Source organism: Equus caballus, chromosome 4 (genome assembly GCF_041296265.1).
Source record: "Equus caballus isolate H_3958 breed thoroughbred chromosome 4, TB-T2T, whole genome shotgun sequence".
Taxonomy (NCBI): Eukaryota; Metazoa; Chordata; class Mammalia; order Perissodactyla; family Equidae; genus Equus; species Equus caballus.
In genome coordinates this window covers 87578889-87595074 of record NC_091687.1, presented here as the reverse complement: position 1 = coordinate 87595074, position 16186 = coordinate 87578889, and the positions used below count along the sequence as shown (strand labels likewise).

General features: G+C 50.5%; 1 protein-coding gene across 2 annotated transcripts; it reads right to left on the bottom strand.

The window, feature by feature from the left end:
• Positions 1-1987: 1987 nt before the first annotated feature.
• LEP (leptin) lies at positions 1988-15892 on the bottom strand. 2 transcript variants are annotated; one of them, XM_070264144.1, is made up of 3 exons: positions 15692-15892; positions 6403-6573; positions 1988-4785 (listed from the first exon to the last, which is right to left on the bottom strand). In XM_070264144.1, exons 1-3 carry the CDS (start codon positions 15728-15730, stop codon positions 4426-4428), a joined length of 570 nt encoding a protein of 189 aa, XP_070120245.1. In that variant the 5' UTR covers positions 15731-15892; the 3' UTR covers positions 1988-4425. The 2 variants fall into 2 exon arrangements, with proteins under 2 accessions (XP_070120245.1, NP_001157452.1); NM_001163980.1 differs by lacking the exon at positions 15692-15892 and having other exon boundaries at positions 4426-4785; positions 6403-6546.
• Positions 15893-16186: the final 294 nt, after the last annotated feature.

Sequence of the window (16186 nt, the reverse complement as noted above, 5' to 3'; positions counted from 1 at the left end):
GTGGAGAGATGGGGGAGTGCTGTGCAAAGGAACTGCACATCACAGCTGCAGCTGATCTCAGAGGTGGACCAAGGGCATCAAAAGCGTCTGCTACAGCAATTCTCATTCCTTTTGCTTCCCTGACTCATTATTTCTAATAACAACAGTATGTTTACTGAGTGCTTTTTGTAAATCAGTCATTGGGACAGTAGCTTCCCAAACATTTAATCATCTAATCTTCTAAAGACCCATGAGGATGAAGCTTTTATACTCCCCTTGAATAGATGACAAACTGAGGCTAGGAGAGGGGAAGTAACTTGCCTAAGGGTTAAGCATCCTCTGGGCTGGGAGCTGGGGTGGAGGTGAGGCCTGAGCATGGGGGCTCCATTACCTTCTCCACACCCTTGATTCTACCATCCTCAGGTCTGAGACCGTGAGTTCCCAGGGCGAGGACCCCGTGGGCCTGAGGATGGCAATGTACCAGTGAACTTAACCCAGGTGGATTTGTGTGGTCAGGTATCACTAGGCCTAGATCCTGATGTTAAAAGTCTGGAATAAATAGCTCTAAATTCCTTTTGGAAAAACGAGGTGTAATTTTTTGGGAGTGTGTGCAGCAAGTTTCTGGGATGGTGTCTTCTGGAAGGTCTTGCAGGTTGCCTTGACTTTTTCTCACTAGTCTCCACAAAAGTCCTGCCTTTGGAGGTTGAACATGGCCAGATGCTGCCCCCAGACTCTGCCAGCTGTTTGGCAGATGTGAGCTGCTGCCTCAGGGGAGCACAAGAGAATGCCTGAGGATAGAAAAGGATCTGGAAGGACAACGTGAAGAACATGCCCTTCACATTGACCCTGGAAGTCACCTCACAGAGGAGGGAATGACGTCTCCAAGCCTCTGCTCTGAGGGCCCTGTTACTGTGGGCTAGCTTCCCAAGCTACTGTCAGAAGTGGGGCTTCTCCAGCTTGTGACTGCTCAGAAACAAGACAACTCAGACAGTCCCAGATGGCCACCAAGAGGCAAACACATCGTCCCCGAGCCCCTGTTTCCCACCTCAGGCAGGCAGAGACTGGGGTGGATCATGGCACTGCCATCTTCTGAGTCCCTGGGGACAAGTGCAGAGGAAAGAGATGGGTCATGGCCTGGACTTCTTAGCAACATTGCCCAAAAAATTATGGGTCAATATACTTATTGCCTTGACTGGTACAGAGGTCAGCCACTTCCCTGAGCTGCCAAGTGACCCACTTAGGTTGCTCCAGCCACATCTGACTGCCCCTCTTCTTTGGTCTCCCCTCATTTAGGAGCTTGGTTCCCCCTTCCTCCCCCACCCAAGTTAGTATGCCGAAAAGGATGGGCCTCTGTCATCGGTACTGAAGGTGAGTTTGCACCCATGTGGATCTGGATCACTGACATTTAAAGCCTGTTGCTAATTGTGATGTGAAGGGAAAGAGGTTCACTTACATCTACTGTAGCCAGACACTGTACTGGGTCATTTAATGCCCAGAACAGTCAGCAACCTATTCGGAGGGACAGAGGTCCTTGAAATCACCCATGGAAGTGATTGTCTTGGATGGGCCAGTCCCCGAGGCCTCCCCGGGACTTGGGGGGAAACTACCAGGTCCCAACTGTCCTACAGGGATGGCTGTGGTCTGTGCCTGCAACAAGAGAAGTCCTGTCTTTTCAAGTCTATGCACCTGGCTGGGTCTGTTATTGGGTTAGAAGCTTTTGTTTGTTTGCTTGCTTACTTGGGGTTTTTGTTGTTGTTTTTGTTTTTTAAATAATTTGGTGCTTCTTAAGGTTGATTAGCAGACCCACACTGACTCTGGCGCAGAATGTGCTCACGTTGCCAGCTCTGTGCTTTGGGGGAGTCCTTTAGCCTGAATAAATGGTGGCTGGCTGTGGCCAAGCCCGGGCAGAGCTGACCCCAGCAATGGATGGAGGCCAGCCAGGCCTTGCCCTGTCACACACAAACAGCTCATCAGAAGCCCCTCCACAAAAGGCGACAGAAAACAAAGACCAGGGGGCAAAGGTAGTTTATTCGGATTTTTTTTTAAGTTACAAAAAAAGACAATCATTTACCTTTTGGAATTTTCACACTCTGGGAATGAGCCATAAGCCAGGTTTTGTGAGCAAAAGGCTTAGAACACGCCAGCCTGACTAGGCGGCCGTGGTTATCTAGCTCATATTTTCCGGAGCAGGTCTGACTCTCCCTCACATGAGTCTCTGCTCTAGAACTTTTGACTCTTAACCTTTTCAATATCAAACTTCTTTGCTCCCCAAGACTTTTTCAACACGTCCCTTTCCATCCTATCTTCCCTTTCTCTGTCTTTCTTTGTCACTGGCTCCTCACTCCTTCATACTGGCGTCTCAGCACACCAAAGATTCAAACAAAACAGCCTCCTCCCTCCAGGCAATTCACTTCCCTCACCTCCTGCAAAATCCAGGACCTCGAAATCCCTCTCTTCCAGAAAGCATTCCTGGTCTGCCTTGCCCAACCCTGTTCAAACCTTCAGAGAGTATTACCTGGCTTGAGGAATACTCTGGCGGTCAGACGACCTGGGTTCTAGTCCTGGTCCTGCCACCTGTCTGCTGTTATGGTCTTAGATATTTTCTCATTTTAAATTCTCAGCTATTCTGCTTCAAAAGGATGTGGCTACACAGTAGAGGCTGATGTGCCCTGAAAAGTAAAAATGCTACCAAATGCAAGCAGGGTTAGTCTGCGGGCCCCCTGGGCACTGCCACCGCAGCTCAGCATTTCCCACCTGCTGAAGGTCGCATGGTGTTTCAGCAGCTCAGTTGCCAAGGTGAAAAGGCAGCCTTTGCATGCTGGTGAGTGGGTTTTTTACCATCTGTAATGCAAGGCCCCTGAGGGCTTGGCTGGCTTTGAACGTTTATTTGGTGAGCTTCTCTAGCCTGTAGCACCAATTGGGGCTGAGCACAAAGTAGGTGCTCAGTCTTAAAGTTGATTGCTTTGGTTCAAATTTTCTTGGACAGACCCATCACCCACAGTGTGATGGCTGCATTATGGTGGCAAGATGGTGGAAAGCCCAAGCGTTCTTGTTCATCCTTTCTGAACATGACCTCTGCTGGGAAGGGTGAATCTGGCCGCGTGGCCTGGGATCCTGGCACTCACTCAGCAGTGCTCCCAGGTCTTGGGACCATCTGCTAAAGCCCACAGACCTCCTATGGATTTCGCCTTTCCACTGAAATAAAAATCCTCCCCAAATGGGTGGGAAACATGGCCCCTTCCTTTGGGTGAGCCAGTCAGATGAGAACCACAACTGGGCACGTAAACCCCAAAAGGGACACTGCTATGTCATAAACCCAGTGTGGGATCAAACCTGGACCATTCAGAGGGCCAAACCAAGGGCCCCTGCCCTGTCAATCACCCTCTCCAGTTCAGGACCTTCACTCTCTGATAAGAAAGACCATACTCTAGCAGTCAGAGAAGGCCAGAGCTCACCACTTTCCTAACAAACAGTGGCTTCAGCCCCACTCCTCCATGGGCAGCGGGCAAAACCCCACAACTCCTATGAAGGAGTCACCTCCATCTCTTTATTTTCATGAAAACCACACTAAGTGGCTGCAGAAGATGAGAAAATGACTTCACCTCATCCAAAGAGCCCATCACACAAATATTATTCAGAAAATACATTCTGGATCCTTCCCTCTCCCGTCAACACATTTCCTATCTCCAGGTGCACACAGCTATACAGTATACTTGGCAAAATTCATCTTCTTCTTTTTAAATTAACCTGGCCCTTGGAGATCCGCTTAGGGCAATGCCATTGCAAACACCGTCATTCAAAGTCACAGTAGAAACAAAGCCAGTTATGAGAGAAATAACTTGAGAGCCCTTAGGTCACTCAAAATGGGTTTGCCTTGGCCAGGCCCATTGATGGGATTGGAAACAGCACCCCAGGAGCATCTCTAATCCTGGCCAACCCCAAAGAGCCTGGAAAAGCCAATGTTTGGCTTCAAATCCATCCAGAATAAATGCATAATAAATAAATAAGTGTTTCCAATTTGGGTTGCTTGGGAGTTTCCAGCTATGTGTGGACGTAGCCTTCATGATGCTCCCCAGAATCCTCAGATGGAACCTCGCTGGATCGTCCAAAGGCTCTGCAGCCCACCTCCTGAAATCATCCCGGGTCACACTGAAGCGTGCAGTGAGAGGGGAGGTAGACAGAGAGGAGACTTTTGTGAGAATCCCAGATCCAGTCTACTGTTTGCTGGATGGGTGAGCATGGAATCGGGTATTTATATCTTTGGTTTCAAGCAACGTGCCTTGGCGTCTTATGCCTTTGGAAGTGTGGCTTAGAGGAGCGAGAGAGAAATGGACAGGAGTCCTGGATAAAGGATGTCCACACGGGCTCTCTTCTCCTGGAGACACCTGGAAGCCCAGGTTTCTTCCATCGACTTTGGTCCTTGAGGGAAGAGAGGCCTTCAGGACCTCAGCACCCAGGGCTGAGGTCCAGCTGCTGCAGCATGTCCTGCAGAGACCCCTGCAGCCTGCTCAGGGCTACCACCTCTGTGGAGTAGAGTGAAGCTTCCAGGACACCGCCCAGGCTCGCCAAGGTCTCCAGACCCCTGGCCTGGGGCAAGGGGCAACTCTTGGAGGAGGCCAGCAGGTGGAGAAGGTCCCGGAGGTTCTCCAGGTCATTAGATATCTGGATCACATTTCTGGAAGGCAGACTTGTAAGGATCTGTTGGTAGATTGCCAATGTCTGGTCCATCTTGGACAAACTCAGGACAGGGTGAAGCCCAGGAATGAAGTCCAAACCAGTGACCCTCTGTTTGGAGGAGACTGACTGCTGTGCAGGAGGAAGGGGGAGAGCAAGAGCTCAGCAAGGCGGAGAGAAGAGAATTCTGCAAAGCCCTCAGCCTTTCCCATGTGTGCGGGACCTTACTCTCTTGGTTGCCTCCTTTTCCCCTTCTGCACCAACCTGGCCTAGGCCCTTACTTCTTGTGCCCAGGTGGCTGCCAAGCCTTCAAGCTGGTCTCCTGGACTTCTGTCTTCCTGTCCTTCCCAAACCACCCTGCCCTCCACTTCGAAACCAAACTTCTCAGGCCATTTCCTTCTCCAGATGGCCTCTGCTATAGAACCAGCCCCAACTCCCTATTTCTTAGTTTAGTCTCTTCCTCAGGCACCTGAGGTCCTCTATAGTGCCCTCTCCCCAGCTGTCCTCATTGCCTTCCACCCCCTGTGGACTCCTCCCTCCCAATCAGGTTCTCCACCAAGTCTCACCCCCTTAGGGGTCAAGGCTCCATCCCCAGCAAGTGCCCCACCTCACTCCTCTGCTTCACTAACCCTGGTTACCAGGAGGGGAAGCCCCCTCCCCCGCTGCCCGCAGCACTCACTCCCTGCACCACGAGGTCGGGACACTCTGGATCTATCACGTGCAGCCTTTGAATGACTATTTTGAAAGCAAGGAGACTTAAGGGTTTCACTCTATGAAATGCCCAAGACTCGTTTCTAGTTCTGACCTGTCCCTGCTTCTGGCCACCTAACTTCTTCCTGGCTGCCCGTGGCCACTGTCAGACATCCTCAGTGGTCAGGAGACATGGAAGTCTCCAGATTGCTCCATGCAGGGCAAACAAGCAGGCTTTTAAGGCTGGGGGCTACTAAAAGACACAACTGCAAACCTTTAATGAGGGCACACTCTCTTCTAGTTCTGAAGGGTGTGTGGGGGCAGGGGACGTGTTTTCACCTGCTTTATCGAATTTAATCTCATAGCAACCTCGTGAAGACCCTATGATAGTCTCACTATCTAGATGATGAAACCAAGGCTTAAAGACAGTGAGGATCCAGATTAAGGTTTTACAGATAGAGAACAGAAGTGTGAAGATTCACACTTAGTCTCCCTAATTCCAAATACAGACCCCACCTGGGAAAGGGCCGAAGGTCTAGCTTTGTTGGCCCCAGAGCAAAGACCCAGGGGGTGTTGATAACTGTTTGCAGACACGCAGAGGGTTGTATGTGAAAGAGGGTAGACTTGCTCTTCTGTGTGGCCTTGACAGGCAGGACTAACAGTAACAGGGGGAAGCTGCACAGGGCCAGAGTTCAGCTACAACTAGGAAGACCGCCTACTGACAAGCACATTCTAGAGATGGGATAGAGGCCCGAGCAGATGCTACTGGGGGTCTGGTCACCTGCCAATGGAACACAAGGACCTTTATGGCTCCTCTGGTTCTAGGCACTAGGATTCAAGGAAGCAAATCCTACGATTCAAGTCGGGGAGGAAGGAGAGGAAGGAGGCAGCAGGAGATGGAGGGGAGAGGAAGAGAAGAGGCAGCTGCTCATGCAGTAGGAGGAGTCAAGGCCCCCATGGCCCTTCCATGTTGCTGCACAAGCCTCAGCTAACCTCTCAGGTCTCAGTGTCCCCGTAGGCACTCTATGTGGGGTCCCAGTGTCCCCAAACCCTCCCTACCGTGTGTGAAATGTCATTGATCCTGGTGACAATCGTCTTGATGAGGGTTTTGGTGTCATCCTGGACTTTTCGGATGGGCACAGCTTCAATGAAGAACAGATAGGGCCAAAGCCACAGGAATTGGCACAGGGGTCCACAGTGCATTTTCCTTCCAGGATGTGCTTCTTGGGCCTGAAAACAGAAGGAACCATACATTGCAAGTCGCTGATATCTCAGAAAACACCCGTACGCCATTACCAACCTCATTATCAGATGTGGATAAAGATAGCAGGCTTTCTGCCCTGGCTATCATCTCCTCAGAGTCAAAGACAATTCATTATCTAGAAATACATTAATAAAATGCATTCTCCTGGGGAGAGGCAAGGCCTGATCAATAAAACCACACTGAGGTGTGCTGTAGACCACAGAGCAGGAAGCCAGGGCGTGAGCAAAGGGATATTGTGATGATGATGTGACCCACTGTGTGCTTTAAGCAAGAGACTGGGTGTGGTTTGAATCCAGCCCTTTACTAGCTGCATGACTTCAGGGGCATCACACAGCCGCTAAAAACTCTACCTTCCTCCCCTGCAATATACCTATCTCTAGGCTTCTACGAGGATTAAGTTAGATAATGCACGTGAAAGAGCTTTAAAGGTTTTGTGAAATGTACTCTATTACCACCCTATTATTAGAGATTTTGTTACTTGTCCTCTCCATTACTCTCCCAGTGGCCTGCTGATATCTCCACAATGGCGTTTATCACTGGCTTTATTACTTCCCTTCTCTCCCACTGGGAGCATGAATCCAACCAGCACTTATGGGAGGTCTGATAATATGTCAGATACAGTGCTAGGCACCAAGGATACAATAGTGAACAACAGATGTTCTCAAGTTGCTTACAGTTTAATTGGAGAGAGAAATGGGTAAACAGACCATTCCAATACAGGAAAAAAGAGCTTTGCAAGAAGGACAAGTAGAAGATATCATGGGAGTACAAGGAGGGCTTCCTGGAAGAGGTGTCACCTGAGCTGAGTATTAAAGACTGAGCAGGGGTTAGTAAGAGTAGAAAGTGGTTGCCATGATGGCCAAGAAAGCAGCTGCTGCAAAGGTGTAGAGGCAAGAGAGAATATATGACACGTTCACCCAGAATATTTAAAACTTTAAAGTCATGAAACCATGAATTGTAACATTAATAATATGCAGATCCTTGATTAAGCAGCAAAGTTTTAATGAGATACATGAGGCAAAAGGTAATAAAATTAAATGTATGAGAGTCTGTGGCCAATGATCCATGCTAAGTATGTATGGATGGGCCTGAAATAATAATCAAATATAAGTAAATATTAGCATGAAGGTTCTGGAGATGGCAAAAAAGTTAATCTCTGCTTTTTGTGTTCTGCCTCATCTGGGTCTTAATAAAAAACAAGTAATACATTTTCTGTCCATAGGTGGCAAGATTGGTATAATCCATATTCTGGCAATATGATAGAAATAAGCAGTCTGCTTATATATTATTTATAATGCTTGATCAAAGGTATATTTTTTGTCTGAATTTTTTAGAAGGGGAAAAATGAGGCTCAAGTATATGTGTTAACTTGCCCAAATGCAAACAGGTAAGTGGCAGAATCCGGGGATTCTGCCTAAATCGGAAGGGCTGGGATGCTTTCCACCCACTCCACCCGACCCCCAGTTTCTCCAGCCTTTAAGGCAAAGCCTGAGTTACACAGCACCCCAATGCCCACCCCAGGGCACCTCCTGGGACCATGGCTCTTGGGAACTAATACCTGCTCTAGGATTAAGCTTTAAGATTGTACCCCCATATCAACTTCAAATATGAAAAATACTAAGGAGTTCGGGATGGGGCACTTCAGATGTTTTTGTGCTTGTTTTTTCTCTTAAAAGTTAAAACTCTTCCTATTAACTACTTATTACCTGACTGAACATTTCCACCAAATGCTTGCGGAATGGAGTTAAATAGTGCTAACCTGCCAGTAGGATTCCATGAAACCCCAGCAAAGGTGGAAAAATAATGATTAGGCCCTGAGGCTTCAGCAGCAGGCTCTACCCACATCAGCTGTGTGTTTCTGAACGAAGACACTTAACTTCCCTAAAGCATCCGTTCCCATCAGTAAAATGGAACTCACAACACCACCTGGCTCAAAAGGGTAAATGAGATGAACCAGTAAAGCCGCTGCCCATTGAGTGCGTGGGCTGAAGTGTTGGGAGTAATGTCCGATATTTTTGAATTGTATGATTACTGGGGAGGGCTTGAAACGCTCAGGCAACACTACCTGTAGCCAACCCTGAATCCAGTAACTGACTTGTTGCCTCCCCGGGGCCATCTCAACAGGGTTCCTTGTATTTCTGGGTCTTTCCTCTGCAGCACAAGATTGAGTGATATCCTTTTCTAGAATTCATGGGTTAATGACACCCTCCTTCCCAAGAGAATTTATTACCAGATTAACTCTGGTCATAGTCGCTCTCACATAATGGCCACCCTGTAATACTTGAATGGAACAACAGTTTTACAAGCCCCCTCTACCACCACTGATAATATGCCTCAGTGGATGCTGAGAATATATTGCAGTTCCTTGAAATGTGGGATTGAGAAGCTGGTGCCAAGAAAGTCTGCCAAAGGGGAGAGGCCAGGTTTAGCGGAGCCCCATGGGGGGGCTGCCGAGAGAACTCGTAATAGCTCCATCTGAGATCAAAGTGATGGCGAGAACCTGGCCCACCAACACACATGACATATAACACACATGCTCACACATACACATCAACACACCTAACCCTTTCAGTAGAGGCTGCCTGCTAGTTATCTCCAATACATCCTCTTCCCTTCTTCCCAAGCAACGGAACATCTAAGTTTAGACAAGGATGTGGCCATCCAGAATAAATACTACATTCCCAGCTCCTCCCAACTAGGTATGGCCATGAGACTAAATTCTGGCCAATTAAATAAAAGCAGAAGTGCCACGTGGCAGCTCTCGTGTTGTGTGCCTTTGCTTCTTCCTTTTTCATCCTTTCCTTCATTCCGAGGTTTGAACTGTGGATGTAGTAGCTGGCATTCTGGCGCATTTTGCATCATGAGGACACAGGCCTCACTTTATGAATGGAAGAGTAAGGAGCTGGAGGAGCCCAGGTCCCTGAGTACTTCGGGGAGCTGAGATGCCATACTGGCCTTGGACTGCCTATCTCTGGACTTGTGCTGTGTAGGTGAGAGTCATAACCTCTTTCTTGATGAAGCCACTGTTATTTTGGGTCTCTGCTAAATGCAGGCAAACCCAGTGCTAACCAATTTATACACCCAGACATGGGCAACAGAAAAGAGTGGGCATCAGGTATTCCTTGGTTCACCTGAGTGTCAGTACCTGGTGAGGCCTGGCCGTGGCCCATGAAGGTGGGGGGATGGCTGGTAAGAGCAGCGTTTAGGGACCGGGGAGGGAGGGATAATTCAAGACAGCACCTACAACTTCATTGAGCAGCACCTGACATGTAATAGTTACTCAATGTGTATTTGATGGTTGACAGTTAACATGCGTTAATCACCCACTGTGGGCCAGGTACAGCGGTAAAAGAGACACGGAGCCACAGGAAACTGGGAATCAGGAGTGGGGAGGGCCAGGCGGAAGAGTGGTTTCCCCAGGAAGCCCAGGTAGAATACCACGGTATTTGATGCTGTCGACTACTTACATATATTATTTGTTAAAACTAAGAGTAACGAACAAAACTGTGCTCTTAAAAAACTGATTTAAGAACTTACCTAATTAACTACAACACAAGGAAGAACATTTAAACAGATAAATTGCCTTGGGTAACTCAGGGGAGCAAGTCATGCATAAAATTATGAGCTCTAGAGTTCAGCAGGACTATGTTTGAGTAGGAAGTATAGGCCCTTGGGAAAGTTCGCTAACTTCTCTGAGACTCAGTTTCCTTAGTTATAAAATGGGGTTGATACAAATCATAATTCCCACCTGTGGCTGTTACGTGGATGAAATGGGATAATGCATGTAAAGTGCCAGCTCTGTGCCTGGCACGTGGCCATCCCCGATACATGTGAGCTGTTATCACTGTTGTTTCCAGCTAAGGAATCAAGGAGGCATCTCGGAGGAGATGGCATTTGATAAGGGCCTGGAGAATGGGGAGGAATTGGGTTTGTGAAGGTGGGGGCCAGGTCAGCCCTAGCAGAGGGTGAAGAGACCAAAGAACACTGGTGGCTCCGGAGTTGGTGGCTCACAGCTGGCACAGCAGACGTGACGGGCGAGGAGGAGGTGAGGGGTTGGGCTGAACGCCAGGTAGAGGCTGGGCTTCCTTCTGTGGAAGTGAGGAGCTCTGACCACTCCCAGGCAAATACTTTCAGCCCAGGTGACAAGAAGAATGGAGATGAAAATTGGCAAAGGCACTCAGAGATGTCTGGGAACGAGGGTTTGAAAGGTGCTGATTTGCTAGTCCTGGTAGGATCTCAGGTGGACCTGTCCAGCTGACAGTTGGGATTGAGGGTCTCAATTCAGAAAAAAAGGCTGCAGAGGTAGACCCAGGAGTGCTGGTTGGAGCTGCTGGCGGGAGTGAGTGGAGAGAGCTGAGGAGGGAGGAACGGGGAGGGAGAAAGGCAGCTGTCAGCCATCTGCCTGGGCTGTAAAACCTTTTCTCTCTAGAAGTTTCCAAAGTGGTTTTAAACATTTAGGAGCTGTTATTTTCTAAGATGAACCGCTAAATGTTGACGAAACAGCCTGTCTCTCATTTTCCCCTGACCGTTGTTCAAGCAGAGCCTGGAGAGGGGTACCAAGGGGGGAGGGCAGGCGGGCCAATGGGCCTGTGTGCACACTGCCTGCTGGGCCTGCCTCCCGGCGCTGCCCTCCGCTCTGCTGGCCCCCCTGCCACTCTCCTCTTCTCATCCTCTGGACCACCTGCTCACTGGCTTTTGCCTCAGGCTGCCTTCCTTCTCCTTTAATTAAGACCCTGCCACTGCCCATCATGTCTACCATCATCCCCTGCCATGGCGCACTGGAGAAGAAAAGAGAAAAACCAGAAAATGGAGCCCTCCAGGGCAGCACTGGATAATGAAATGTAATCACAGAAAACAGGCTTGGGGCCAGCAAGAGAGGCTCACGTAACCGTGCTGGCCCCACCACAATTTTCAGCTCTCTGACTTCACCTGGGTCCTGGGGGCGAGCCGCACCTTTACTCATCCTTCGTTGACTCCCCACCCCTTCCCCACTTGGTAGTTCTATGCTGTCCCCCACCATCTCCCCACCTCAGCCTTCTCCACAGACAAGCTAGCCTCCTATTCGGTGAAGCGGCACCCTCCAGACAGGAGCTCCCTCACCACCCCCCACCCCCACCCCCAGTCCTTGGGGATGAGGCAGACCAAGTGGGGGGCCTCTATGTCAAGGTAGGGGGGCACTTCTCTAGATCCAGGCTAGAGGGTTTGCTGGGCAAGGTCAGGCTTGCCCACAGCCTTCTAATGACAGCAGTGGGGGAAGGTGGGGCAAGCTCCTGGTCACAGAGGCATTCCCTGGTGCAGGCTGCTAGACTTGAGCTAGCCAACCTTCTCCTCTTCTCCTGGTTGAAAGTACCAGATGTTAGCAAGACCCAGCATACCCTTCTCTCTTCCTTCTTCTCTTCTCCAGCCATTAGGTTTTCTCCACCCCTCTCTCTGATAATCTTTGGTTTGCTAGTGTGAATTAAATTCGGGTAATGTGGTGGTGGCTTTCAATTATGAGGAAAAGCTTTGGCTAGTCTAAGGCCTCTCCCTGCAGAAATCCTTCCTGCGGGCTCCTCCTCTTCTTCCCTCTCACCCTTCCGTCCTTCCTCCCTCCATAACCTCAAGTCGGAAGGGACTTGGGGATGGGGAAAGGACAAAGGATACATAGAGACAGAGAAGATTGGGTCCTGGTCCTTCAAGTTACTCAGAACCCAGTGAAATAGAAGCTTAAACAGGTGACACAAACTGGTAAATGTTATGAGGGAAGGAGCATAGAACTAGGGGAGCATAGAGGATGGGGGTGACTCTGGGGAGGTGAGGACAGCTTTGCAAAGGAGGCAATATTTGAACCGAGACCTGAAAGACAGGAGCTCCCTGGGGAAAGAGGGCAAGCAGAGCATTCCAGGCCAAGGGGACAGTGTGGAGCTGGGGAAAAACATGGTGGGCTTTGGGAGAATTCAATATGTTAGAAGGGTAGAGCATGTGAGGCTGGAGAGCTAGAATGTCCCGGCCTGGATTCTTTGTGTAGGAGGGACCTCGTGGTTGCACACAGACACAGACACAGACAGACAGACAGACAGACACACACACCCCAGCCCTGGAGGCCATGTTTGCGTGACCAGTGGTAGGCAAGAGACTGTACTCTTTTCTCCTCCCATTCCTTGTCCCTTCCTCCTCCAATCCCTGAATGGGTCAGTTAGCATCTCTCCCAGGAATTTAAAGTAGGGCTTCTGAGAGCCCAGTTCTCTCTGTTGAGGGCTCAGAAGCTCTGGGGTAGCCATAGTTGGCCTCTAGTGCATGGAGTAGCTGAGAGAGACCAGGGTCCATCCAGCCACCGAGAAGTAGTTACTGTCACTACCTGTGCTCCTTCCTGACCTTCTTTCTGGCTCCTGACCTTGTTGCTTCTGGGTCCTCCCTATCCTAAGCCTCCAGTCTGAGATACTCTTTTCCACATATACTCACTTGAGTACTGTCAACTTCCTGAACATACTTTTCATCTGGGAGACATATAGATGTACACGTGTAAGGGAAACAAGTGTCAAGAAGTAAATTCACCCTTGCTATGGGTGATGCATTCTTGAGAGTCTCTGTTCTGTTTTTTAAATGTTGGTTGCAATACACAGTTTGAAAAACACTGAGCCAGCATGAGTGCTTTTCTCTTATTTGCAACCAAGAGGCTCGTTTGAGAAATCATGTTAACATACTTAACTGGTAGCCAGAAAGTGGGTGTAGGGGGTTATATTCTTTCTGTTCACCAGAAACTACTCTTATATCCTATCCCATCAGGGATAAGTAGGTTTCAATTCCTGTGTCTTTCATGGGGACCTTGGTCGGCTTCCTGTACCTCATATGTGTCCTCTGCCACCACATGGGCCCTGATTCCCTTCAGCTTCCTGAGTTCTCCTCCATCTTAACTCCCTGCCTTGGTCCCACTCATCAGCCTGGCTCTTGCTGCTGTGTTCTGGGCCTCCTGCCCTTCTCAGAGACCTCTGCTCTGCCCCGCCTATCTTCCTTGTGGCTTCCCCCCTCTTCCTTGGCACCCTCCAGCCTGAGGCACCCCAGAGAATGAACGCAATGTGTGCACAGATGGGGATGAAATCTTCTATGGGATCGGTAAGAGGTCAGCATTGACACCGATCAAAGACTCACTGCCAGAGAGTTGACAAACAGGGCAGGAAAGGCTGTAAAATGCAGTTTGCTGAGAAGCAAGGCACATTTGTTATCACACATGGATGAAGGATAAAGGATTCCATGAGCCCAGGCATCCGGTACTGTTTTTAAGCAGAAACAATCTCTTTCTATTTCTCTGAGACAACCGTGTGGACAAAGGAGAATTTTGAGGCTCTCAGCTGGCAGGCCAGAACAGAGGTGCCACCACACAGGGCCTACTGATTGACTGATTACGAGAGAAATTTGGCTTGATTTTCCTTTAAATTACATGCATGCTGTTCAAGGATTCTACCTCCCCAGAGCCCGTTCTCTCTCCCTGACCTCCACGTTCCCTTGGGTGACATCTAGGCTGAAGCAGGGACAATGACCGGGGTTCTGTGAGGAGAGCTCTCCCAAGTGGCCACCTCTACACCCTGCATGGGCCACTCAGACACAAGAGGCATCTGCCTGGAGCTAACGGGCAGGAATTCATTGCAATTTCCCTGGCTATCTCCTTGGCACTTGGAGCCATTTCCTGGAACGGAGCAGAGGGGAAATATTTCCCTAAAATGCCAAGAAGAGTTATTTTGGGCATGAGATGTCCAAAATATGAGAAGGACGCTCCTTTGGCCAACATGGAAACGTTTCCCTCAGCCCAATGTCCACAATTGCTTGAAAAGGAAAGAACCTAAAAACATCTACTGTTTTTCTCTTGCCTGTCCCCTTTACCTAAATGAGAGAAATGACCAGCACGGCCTTTCAGCTCATGAGGCAGTCAGACTGGGAGCAACTATGGTTCTGCAGACCACCCGGGTGGGAAAGAGATTGGGAACGCTCTCTCCCACCAGCCCCAGCTGATGCTGCCACCCCAGAACCCTACAGAACAAACAAAGGGAGCTGATAGAGGTCAATTCTCACAAAGGGGAGTCATCCACTTGTGATCCAGGGGGCAGTGCTTTCAAGTCCTTGCCCTCTGCCCCGCCTCCCCAGAAGACCACCCCGCCAGCAGAAAGTAATCATCTTGTTTCTCCAAAGCGGCTATTCTCAAATGACAACCAGGCCACTTGTCACACTTGGATCTAACTGTATTTAAAGAGTCACTTTTCTAAAGTGCCACTACCTTTAAGCTATAGACACTGGAGTGTAAAGGTGACCACACCCACAATGAAATCTAAACCAAGCAGGAGAGGAGGCAGGCCTGGTGGATCTCACCTGGGGCCCACCTGCCAGCAGAGTGTTATTTGGTGCTCTTGGCTACAGCGGTAGCAACAGTGAGAAATGTAACAGGCCTTTCCCATGACCTGCTGTTCTGTCACCCCAGGGAAACCCTATTTTATCCATTGTAGAAGGCAATTTGCACGGCTTTGAGACCAGAAGTGGTGAGACCCAGCACAGTTTCTCTGGGAGATTTGGGTTCTTCCTGACAGTTTTTCTCCCCACGTCTACTCCACCTTCATCCTGGTCCTAGGCCCCAGCCTTATAAGCCCCTCTCATTCAGAGGTCAGGACCCCCAGCTGGAAAATAATGCCTGAATTCTCATCAGCAGAGCAGGGCTATATCCAGTCCTCAAAAACTGAAGGCTCCTATCGTGGTCCCCAAACTCCCAACTTTACCCCCCAGATAGGGGCAGGGTACCTGATCTTTGAGGATGCCCTCAAGGCAATTTCTAAAGCATCTCAGCGGCCGGGCTGGCGGCTCTTGAAGTCTCCTGGGGCCCTGGCTGGCTACGTGAGCAGATTCCTGCCCCGTGGACATGGGCACAGCTCAGCCTCGAATCCAACGCTCCCCGGCTCCCAGCCGCCTTCCCTCTGGTGCAAAGCTACCATAGTCCAGAACCAAGCCATTCGCCCTGCCCCTCGCCCGCCTCAGTTTCCCCGGGGGCTGGGGTGGGTGGGGTGCTATAGCCTGCCAAGAAAGACCGGCGGGGAAGGAGAAAGGAGCGCGCCTGGGCCTTACCTCGCAGCTGCTGGCACCGCGATTCGTCCGGGGCTCCATGCCTGACCGCCCCTCTTATAGCTGCCCGAGCACAACTTGCGCAACTGCCCGGCGCACCCCAAGCGCCAGCTCCCGCCCCGCCCCGCCGGGCAGCGCAGGGCCCGGGGCATCGAGGGAGGGACTCTGCTGCGCAGGAGCCGCTACGCGCGCACCCTCGGGTACGGCCCGAAAGTTTGGGGGCGGCTGGCAGGAGCGAGAAATCCTCGAGTTCCGCCGGAGGCCCCGGCGCGGCTGTGGTGCCAGGACGGGCCTCTCGCGCCGCGGGGAGCCCCCGGGGACCGGCGGCGGTGAGGGGCACGGACCGCACCCTCGCTGGCCCGAGGCGCGCCGACGGCGAGGCCCGCGCAGCCAGCTCTGCGGGGCGCCCGGCTGAGCGGCCCCCACCCGCGGCTCCGCCGGGCTGCCTCCGCGGCGCTCACACCCGAGGGCACCCTGGAAGCCCCGGGGTAGCGGGAG

What these genes read in the sequence shown, in the direction of transcription:
- LEP (XM_070264144.1), bottom strand. Translation starts at nt 15,730, where the DNA reads ATGGAGCCCCGGACGAATCGCGGTGCCAGCAGCTGCGAG. An exon ending in GCGGTGCCAGCAGCTGCGAG is followed by an intron (nt 6,574 to 15,691) that starts GTAAGGCCCAGG and finishes TTCTGTTTTCAG; the next exon opens with GCCCAAGAAGCACATCCTGG. An exon ending in TCAATGACATTTCACACACG is followed by an intron (nt 4,786 to 6,402) that starts GTAGGGAGGGTT and finishes CCTCCTGCACAG; the next exon opens with CAGTCAGTCTCCTCCAAACA.